We start from the raw sequence: 9,445 nt of genomic DNA, 5'->3' as shown, positions 1-9,445 counted from the left end.
TGTGCCACCATTGCTGCTGCAGGGGGTGATGAGTGCTAGAGGATTCTGGAAGCTGCAGTTTACACACCTCCAGAGCTGGGTGTTGCAGGCAGTGGTGGTTTGGGTTAAGGAGAAAACTGCTCTCTGCTCTGTGCCTATGTGTTGGATGTGGCTCACTCTTCCAATGCTGTACCAGACAGATCTCTTTCATGTTCTCCTTTTGCCCAGCAGGATGTCCAACAATCATAGCATTCACTTCTCTGCTATTGCAGCAAGATGCTCATAGAGGATTCGGACTACTTCGGTCATTGAGACTATGTAGGTGCTCTTGCGTGTAGGGGACCAGTGTCCACTATCAAAGCCCTGTTGTTGTTGTTTTAATTTATCTGCAGTAACGATCACCTAGTCAGCAAGTTTTCCCCATGGCTGCTACCCCACCACCAACTCCAAACTTGCCTTGCATAAACCTCCCTTTCCTGGATGGGTGTCTCTGTGTTCATTCAGTCCCAGGCCTTGCCCCCACCCCCATCCAGGGGATTAACTCATTCACAAGACCTACCTCTGTCTCTTCTGAGTGCCCCATTTGTGGGGGGTGGGGGGGAAGGTTTTGAGAAGGAAGAGAGGGTGCCCTTCTGGAAGTTAAGTTGCACATGACCCCTAGCCCAAGTGAAATGCAAAAACTTTATCTATCCACTCAACTGTGCTTCTACCACGCCCAACAGAGGTCACCTGACTTATTAACTGCAGCCACCTTTGCCAACATTTCAAACAGTATTCACATCAGGCAGAAAAACGCTGGTAGCTTCCCTCCCAAAGGCTAGCATTGGCCCAAAGCCACCCTCCCAAACAGATGCCTGACCCTTTTCTGCCAGGGCAATATCCATAAAGTGCAGTGCTGAAGCGTAGGCACATGTCTATTAACCTTGGGTCTCTTCTTGGGTCATCCTCACACACACACCCTTTCTTTTTTTTATTCCATTTAGGGAGCTAGTTCTCTGGTACAATTCAGTCCCTTTATGCCATATAAGGGATATAAAGGCAACAGTTTTCCTCACGGGTGAGTAACCAAGCCTAAAGGGGTTCCCTGGAAAACAGCTAGCCTACACCACTCCTCTCTAGCACAGGGGGTGTGCCTGGAGTAGGAGGTAATGTGGCTGGAATATGCTGCCCTCTAGCTATTTTCAGCTGCTGAGTAGTCCCTAGGGCACCACTGCAGCTGAGTGTAAATATGAACAGCCTTGAGTCTCCTCTAATTTAGAACAGAAGACAGATAGACAGGCCCCTGGATGCACAAAGAATATAAACTATAGGTGGCATAGTCACTTTTGCTCCCCTGCTCCTTAACTCCATATAGCATACCTTGGTTAAAATGGAGACTCAGGCCCAAACCCTTATTGTCTCATCTATTTTTTCCTCTTATCCCCCCCCATCTATCTCCTTTTTCTGCAGCCTCTGTCCTTCAATTTCTTAGCCTGCATCTCTTTCCCCACTTTTCTCTGCCCCACTCCCTATCCATCTCTTTCCTTCTACAGCTGCAGATGGTCCAGGGAAGGTCTTTAGTCATAGCATGAGTTCTTCTGTCAGCACTGGCCTCTGTTTGTTGCCCAGATGTGAGGATCTGGCTCACAAGAATGAAGTCATCATGGAAGGAAGGGCAAATTGTTAACACCTAACCCACCATATGTAATGCATCCCAGCTGCTCCCTGGAAATTGATCAGGAGACAATCACCCCCTCACTCACCTCTCTCTTCAGGCCATCTAGGACAATGGGTGTTATGATCAACAGGGGCCTTTCTTTAATCAAATATATTGAAGCCAATATCCTTGTACAGGTGTAACCAAGAGCAGATTAACTCTCCGAATGCACTGAATCAAATACCCCTAATGTTGTCTGCTGGGGGAGATTTTCAGCTCCAAGACTTAAGGTGGTGGCCTTGTGAAAATGACTGCCATTATGGGTAGTTCTTCCCTAGGGCTTCAACGCAGCAAGGTACAGAAGCACATAACTAATTGTAAGCACACAAATTGTAAGCAATTTGATCTACAGGTCTCTCCCAGGGAAACTGAAATATACCTACCAAGGATGAAACAAATAATGCAGTCACTTCATCAGAACAGCTTTCTTCATAGAGAATAAGGGTATGTCTAAACAGGAAGTGTAATTTGCCACCTGGATAGACATACCTGCACTAGCTGTGATCGAGTTAGCACGCTAAAAACAGCAGCGTAACTGCAGCCACAGCCGCACGAACTGCATGACAGGCTAGCAGCCCCAAGCACGATCCAGTCTGAAACTGCAGGTATGTCCTCAGGCTGGCTGCTCACGCTGCCGCCGCTACACTGCTGGTGCAGGTCAGTCTGTCAGAGCTGGATATTACACCCGCTCCAGCTCCACTGTAGACATAAGTATAGCTACATATATCCAGCAAACGAAACACTCCCTGTGGAGGGGTACAGAGCAAGATGCCTCTGTGATCTGGGAAGGAGAAGCCCCAGCTACACTGTCCTGGGCTCAGTTCAGGAGAAAAACCTTTAAACTCATTAAATGTTTTTATTATGTAACCTTTGAAATAGATACTTTTAAAAAACAAAAAAACAGGATTTCAAGTTCCCCAGGAACAATGGTGGATGCAGAACTGGCTGAGAACAAATCAGAGTCCAACTACGAGGAGAAACCTAAACTGCTCCTCCACTCATCTTCCTCACTCAGTGTCCAATCAGGAGGGATCATCCCAGCTGATGAGTCCAGCCTGAATCAATTATTTCACCAACCCATAACAAGTGCTTCCTCCCTCTAATAAGATGCTGTAAAGAGGCATCTTCCACGCCCAGAAAAATGGGTTGTGGGCAGGGAGGGGAGTAGGGGGAAGGGGCTAGAACCATGTGTGTTTAGATTTGTCACCCAAGACCTTCATTCAATACCATTAAGATTTTAAAACAGGAAAGGCTAAGACCATCTCCCAAAGCGTGTTCCAAGGCAATTTGTCTGCACTGCAGGGACAGAAACATTGCTTCAGAGGGTCTTGCCTCTGCCCTCAGAGATGACCTCTCCAGGTCGAGCCCGCATGTACCACTCCACCCAGGCACCATCGTAGACAGCCACGTCTGGCTTGCCACATAGGTACGCCCCCAAGGCCACATGGCAGGCAGTGACTCCTGAGCCACATGTGGCTACCACTGGCTTTGAGAGGTCCACTTTCTTCTCCTGGAATAAGCTGCGGATCACTTCAGGGGTCTTCTCAAAGCCAGCTTCTGTGAGGAAATCCAAGAAGGGGATGTTCAGGGAGCCAGGGATATGACCAGGCTCAATTCCTGGAGGAAGAGGAAGGAGACCAACGCAGACAGGAGTTAATCTTTACATCACGGAGGGTTCCACCACACAACCCCTTCTTGAATACCCTCCACGCATACTCATGCCACAGCAACCCTCCCTCACAGCCACTGCACAAGGTTATGTGAGGGTTAACCTCTGTATGTTTGACCACAAGGCATCATATCAAAGCTAAATATTATTAAAGGGATGGGGTGTGTGGAAGCTACCTTCTCTTCTGCCTCCCCAGGTCCCCGAGAGATTGAGTGCACTGCTGCCTCTGAATCATGGGACTCTGCATTCGTACTAAAATACACAGCTTTCTTCACTTCTTGTACGGATGGAAAGTCACTTTCTGGGGTGCAGCTCTAACAGCTTGGGGTGGGGATGGAAGCACCCTCTTTCAGCCGCATGTGTTAGTCACAATGTATGCAACCTCCCTTCTATATGCCTGATTTGAGACTCAGCTGTGGCAACAGGTGAATCAGCTGAGAGGAGGGATGGTTTTAGGGTGACGGCAAGGAATGGAACTCAGCAAATCTTATTTCTATTCCTTCCTCTGCCACAGACTTCCTGTTTGACCTTAGACGTGTATCATAATCTCTGTGTGCCTCAGATTCCCAGCAGGAGAACAGCCATAATTAGGAATAGTTAGTTATTATAGTTAGGAATCATTAGCGAACAGGATGTTAGGAATCATTAAAAAGGGATAAAGAATAATATGGAGAATATTTTATTGCCCTTATATAAATCCATGGTACGCTCACATCTTGAATACTGCATACAGATGTGGTCTCCTCAACTCAAAAAAGATATACTGGCATTAGAAAAGGTTCAGAGAAGGGCAACTAAAATGATTAGGGGTTTGGAACAGGTCCCATATGAGGAGAGATTAAAGAGGCTAGGACTTGGAAAAGAGGAGACTAAGGGGAATATGATAGAGGTATATAAAATCATGAGTGGTGTGGAGAAAGTGAATAAGGAAAAGTTATTTACTTGTTCCCATAATATAAGAACTAGGGGCCACCAAATGAAATTAATGGGTAGCAGGTTTAAAACAAATAAAAGGAAGTTCTTTTTCACACAGCGCACAGTCAACCTGTGAAACTCCTTGCCTGAGAAGGTTGGGAAGGCTAGGACTATAACAGGGGTATAAAAGAGAACTAGATAAATTCATGGAGGTTAAGTCCATTAATGGCTATTAGTCAGGATGGGTAAGGAACGGTGGCCATAGCCTCTGTTTGTCAGAGGGTGGAAATGGATGGCAAGAGAGAGATCACTTGATCATTACCTGTTAGGTTCACTCCCTCTGGGGCACCTGGCATTGGCCACTGTCGGCAGACAGGATACTGGGTTGGATAGATCTTTGGTCTGACCCAGTATGGCTGTTCTTATGTTCTTAATCCTCCCCTTCTCTCACCATTTGTCTGCCTTGACCATTTAGGGTGTAAGCTCTTTGTGGGAAGGCTGTCTCCTACTGTGTGTTTGTACAGCACGTACCAGAATTGGGCCCTCTATGCACTACCATAATACAAATCATAATCTACAGTAAATCTGGCTGTCAGATGGAGATCTTCATTGCCAGGATTAAAGTCCTCAGGGTTTACTGCTGGCAAAGATGCTGAACTACTAAACATCTTGTGTTTGGTGTCATAAGGCTTTGCCCCAGGGTGAATGTGTTTTAAGCAAGCATTTTCAGCAGCATACAGAGAACAGAACAGTGGGAGTAGCAAATAGACATAGGTAAGCAGAGACAGCAACCACAAAGAGGGATAGATACCAGCCAAGCAGCGTCCTCTTGAAACTCATCTTTGGAAAAAGTGAGTTTCCAGCCTCAACCGTCAGCTGGGAATGAGAGTCATGGTTCTGGGTTTGTGCCTTAAAATGAACCCCATGTTTGTTATGGCGATGGCTAAGCAGAGGTGTTACCTTCCCTGGGCTCTGCCTCCGTCCCTCTGAAGCGCCCTGCAGAGCGAGCATCAACCAGCTGGAAGCGATGTGACTCTATGTTCTCCTCTATGTCCTCATGGGTCTTCACCAGTGACTTGTCCAAGGAGGCATTGAACTCCGCAGGAACTGCTCGGCTCTTGCCAGAGCTCAGTGGGTACCCCTCCTGCTGCCAGTTCTTCAGCCCACCGTCCAGAAGGGAAACAGCATGGTGCCCAAAGGCCCGGAACATCCACCAGACACGGGGAGCAGAGAAGAGACCCTGATCGCTGGCATCATACACGACCACATGGGAGTCATTCCCCACGCCCAGCTTGCCCACATACTCCGCAAAGTCATCCGCACTGGGCAGCATGTGGTCATATGGCGACATACGGTCGCTGCATAGGTCGATGTCAAAGAAAGCAGCACCAGGGATGTGGCGCTCCTCAAACTCATGCCGGGGGTCACGCTTCATCTTCGGGAGGTACCAGGACGCATCCAGGATCTTCACAGCCTGCCCAACCTGAGGGGACTTGATGGTTTCTGAGAGCCACTTAGCCGACACCAGTGCCCGATAAAGGAACTGCTGAGACATTGCTCCTGAGTCCTGGCCAGATTCAGACAGTCTCTGGGGTTTCCTGAAGGGGGGAAAATTCAGGAATTAGTGACAAAAGATATTAGGGTGAGCTACTGCAAAAAAAGAGACTAGACCTCTTTGGGGGAAGAATTGTCTTTTGTTCTGTGTGTACAGCACCTTGCACAATTGGCTCCTGAGCACTACAGTAATACAAATAGTAGAAGAAAAGAACTTGGGCCTCAGGTTACAGAATACAACTCCACCTCTGCTTCACTGTATGCACACCGGGGTAAAGTCAGCTCTGTTGTAACACCACTGGGGCTACATCAGAAATCGGTTTGGCAATCCAGAGATCACGAAATCAGCCCAGTTAAAGACAGAGAGAGAAATTTAGAGAGAGGAACACCTACAGAGCCTGCCTGACCCCAAGATGAGTCAGCTGCATGTGGCAGGAACCTGCATTCAAGATCAGGAAGAGAGAACCCGGTGTGTGAGGCACCCTGGCACCTGCTGCATATATCAGAGCCAGCAATCTGAACCTCACAAAAGGGAGCTCTACACGGGTGGGTCCCATGTCCTGAATTAAGGACTGCCACCACCCCATTCAAAAAGCTGTTCATTTCCCTATGCCCAAGTTTTGCTGTTGCACACTCTGCCAGCACTGTGACTTTCCTACAACTCCCTGCCCCACACCACAGGCCCGAGAGAGGAAAGCAGCACAGCTTTGGGAAGAGCCCTTGCTTCCGCGCCAGGTGAGAAAGAAGTCCAGGCAGAGAGGGTCGTCCCCTCGGACCTGGCTGAGCCAGCAGCATCCCCCCCTGCCCCTGCCCTGGCGGTACTGGACCCTGGGTTCCCACTGCCAGGGGTGTTACACAGAAGCAGACAGAAGTGGCCATTGCCCACTCAGGGCCGCTCCCCGGCCTGACCAGCCCCTACAAGCCACTAACTGCACTGTCCCCATCAGCTTTTAAGGGGCAGCCTCCGCTCAGGGCGCCAGCGGAAAGCAAGAGCGTGCCAGCCTGCCAACCCAGAGCCTGGGGATCGGTGCAACCACGCCGCGCCCACCAGCCAGGTTCAGCCTCGGGAGCCCGGGGGCCGCTGACCCCGCAGAAGTTCCTGCCTTCGAGTGAGTGAGTCCCGTCCAGCAGGCTATTGCCCAGACCTCTGTCCCGCTCCTGGGCCGCGGCGGCTCAGCTGTGTGACGGACGCGGGCTCCGGGCCGCCTCCCCCAATGGGCGGCGCTCCCGCCCCCGCCCATACGTTCGCTCCGGGGAGGAGAGAAGCGCCACCTCCCACCCGGCTGCCCAATGGGGGAAAGGGCTGCCCGCGCAAACCAACCGCTGGGGGGAGGCGGGGGCAGAAAAGAGCCCACGCACCAGCCCGCGGCCAACCCGCAGCAGCTCCCCTCCCCTCCGCTCCCAGCCACCAGCGGGCGGGATTGCCGGAGGGAGCGGCCCCGCTCAGCACCCTCCGGCGGAGGGAGGGAAGGGGGGGGAGCGTTTCCACCCCCCCCCCCCCCGTTCCTTGCGACAATGGTCCGAGCCGCCGGCGGGGCGAGAAGGAAATGAATCGAAGAGACTTTGTGGCCGCCAGGGGGCGGCGCCGGGAGCCGCGGCTGCTGAGTCAGGGCAGTACCCGTGCCGCGAGTGAAACGCCATGGGAGCCCGGCGCTGCAAGGCCGGCCGCGCCCGGGACAGTCACCCGCCCGCGCTGCACGTGTGGACGGGCGCTTAGCGACCCAGGGCTCCGGAGCGAGCTGCGCTGCCCTACGCCGCCCTCTGCCCCGCCCCCCCCCACCCGGCTTCCAGCCCCTCCCCCCCCAACCCGGCTTCCAGCCCCTCCCCGTGCGCTTGCCCGGAATCCCGCTCTGGAGCGCGCCCTCGCGGCTGGTGCAGCCCTGCCTGCGCGCGTTTCCCGCCGGGCATTTAGTCCTGAGGGGTTTCTCTGAGGCGGGGGGGGGCCTGGGAGCTGCTCCTCCATCACCAGGGTTCTTCCTAGAGCAGGAGGCCTTTGTGTCCAGCGCTTTCCTTCATTAGGAGGGAGTCTCCTGGGCTTGCTGTGTACTGAGGTGCCAGCTGGTCTTTAGCTCTTGTGGCACCTTAGAGACTCCCAAATTGATTTGTGCACAAGCTCAAATTCATGGCAATGCATCCGCTGAAGTGAGCTGTAGCTCACGAAAGCTTGTGCTCAGATCAATTTGTGAGTCTCTCAGGTGCCCCAAGTCCTCCTTTTCTTTTTGCGAATACAGACTAACACGGCTGCTACTCTGAAACCTGTCTTTAGCTCGCGTCCCTTACACTTGTACTGTGCCCCTCACCCTGCGTGATCCCGCAGTCCTAGCTTTCTGCAGAGCCCCTTACAGTGTCTTCTAGGGAGAGACAAGGTGGGCGAGGTAATATCTTTTATGGCAGTGGCTCTCGACCTTTCCAGCCTACTGTAACCCTGTCACGAGCCTGATTTGTCTTGCGTACTCCCAAGTTACACCTCACTTCACTGTTTGCCCGAAGCTGGGAATGGGCGACAGGCTGGATCGCTCAATGATTGCCTGTTCTGCTCATTCCCTCTGAAGCACCAGGCATTGGCCACCGCCGGGAGACAGGATACTGGCTAGACGGACCTTTGGTCTGACCCGCTATTGCTGTTCTTATGTTCTTAAAAACTACTTGCTTACAAAATCAGACATAAAATACAAAAAAGTGTCACAGCCAGTATTACTGAAAAATTGCTGACTTTCTCATTTTTACCATATAATTATAAATCAATTGGAATATAAATATTGTACTTACATGTCAGTATAGTATATAGATCAATATATACAAGTCACTTGTCTGTATGAAATTTTAGTTTGTATTGACTTCACTAGTGCTTTTTATGTATAGCCTGTTGTAAAAGTAGGCAAATATCTAGATGAATTGATGTACCCCCTGGAAGACCTCTGCGTACCCCCAGGGGTACACGTACCCTGGGTTGAAACCTACTGTTTTATGAGACCAGCTTCTGTGGGGGAGAGAGACAAGCTTTCCAGCAGCACGGAGTTCTTCTGGTACTGGTAGCTCGAAAGCTTGTCTCTCACCAACAGAAGTTGGTCCCATAGCAGATAGTACCTCACTCTCCTTGTTCTAATATCCTGGGACTAATACGGCTGCAACACTTCACAGTTTCTTCTTTGAGACTTGCCCTTTGCCCTAACATTGATTTAGCCAGGCATCTGACTACACTGTCAATGATTCTGGAGTCTGGTTCCACCTTGTTACCTCCTTCCCCTGCCATCAGAGTTTCAGTTTTATGCCCCACCGGAGGCTGAAGGTGGTTCCTTATTCCCAGTTCCTTACTGGTGGTACCAGCTCCTTATTCATGGTTCCCAGCTCCTTATTCAAAGGCCAAAATTGTTTAAAATATAGCAGGGTAAGAGTAAATGTTTAGAAATGGCATCAAATTAATGTGATGGAATGTAAAAGATATATTAGTTAATTATTAATTACATAAGCAAATAAGATGGTATTTGACTGACTGTACATGACTAATTTCAGAGTAGCAGCCGTGTTAGTCTGTATTCGCAAAAAGAAAAGGAGTACTTGTGGCACCTTAGAGACTAACAAATTTATTAGAGCATAAGCTTTCGTGAGCTACAGCTCACTTCATCGGATGC

The 9,445-nt window shown here is 50.4% G+C and overlaps 1 protein-coding gene and 1 long non-coding RNA gene across 6 annotated transcripts; one reads left to right on the top strand and one right to left on the bottom strand.

Annotated features, from left to right (window-relative positions):
* Positions 1-161: 161 nt before the first annotated feature.
* LOC122461272 lies at positions 162-3,602 on the top strand. 2 transcript variants are annotated; one of them, XR_006283157.1, is made up of 3 exons: positions 162-1,036; positions 1,813-2,280; positions 2,580-3,602. It is a non-coding gene; the product is annotated as an uncharacterized LOC122461272 (long non-coding RNA). The 2 variants fall into 2 exon arrangements; XR_006283156.1 differs by having other exon boundaries at positions 711-2,280.
* On the bottom strand, positions 2,570-7,469 carry MPST (mercaptopyruvate sulfurtransferase). 4 transcript variants are annotated; one of them, XM_043520274.1, is made up of 3 exons: positions 7,438-7,469; positions 5,220-5,857; positions 2,570-3,292 (listed from the first exon to the last, which is right to left on the bottom strand). In XM_043520274.1, exons 1-3 carry the CDS (start codon positions 7,452-7,454, stop codon positions 2,994-2,996), a joined length of 954 nt encoding a protein of 317 aa, XP_043376209.1. In that variant the 5' UTR covers positions 7,455-7,469; the 3' UTR covers positions 2,570-2,993. The 4 variants fall into 4 exon arrangements, with proteins under 4 accessions (XP_043376209.1, XP_038261656.1, XP_038261679.1 ...); XM_038405728.2 differs by lacking the exon at positions 7,438-7,469 and adding an exon at positions 6,900-7,069; XM_038405751.2 differs by lacking the exon at positions 7,438-7,469 and adding an exon at positions 6,959-6,982.
* Between the last annotated feature and the right edge of the window lie 1,976 nt (positions 7,470-9,445).

This window comes from Dermochelys coriacea, chromosome 1 (assembly GCF_009764565.3).
Source record: "Dermochelys coriacea isolate rDerCor1 chromosome 1, rDerCor1.pri.v4, whole genome shotgun sequence".
Lineage (NCBI taxonomy): Eukaryota > Metazoa > Chordata > Testudines > Dermochelyidae > Dermochelys > Dermochelys coriacea.
This window is presented reverse-complemented; position numbering and strand designations above follow the sequence as displayed.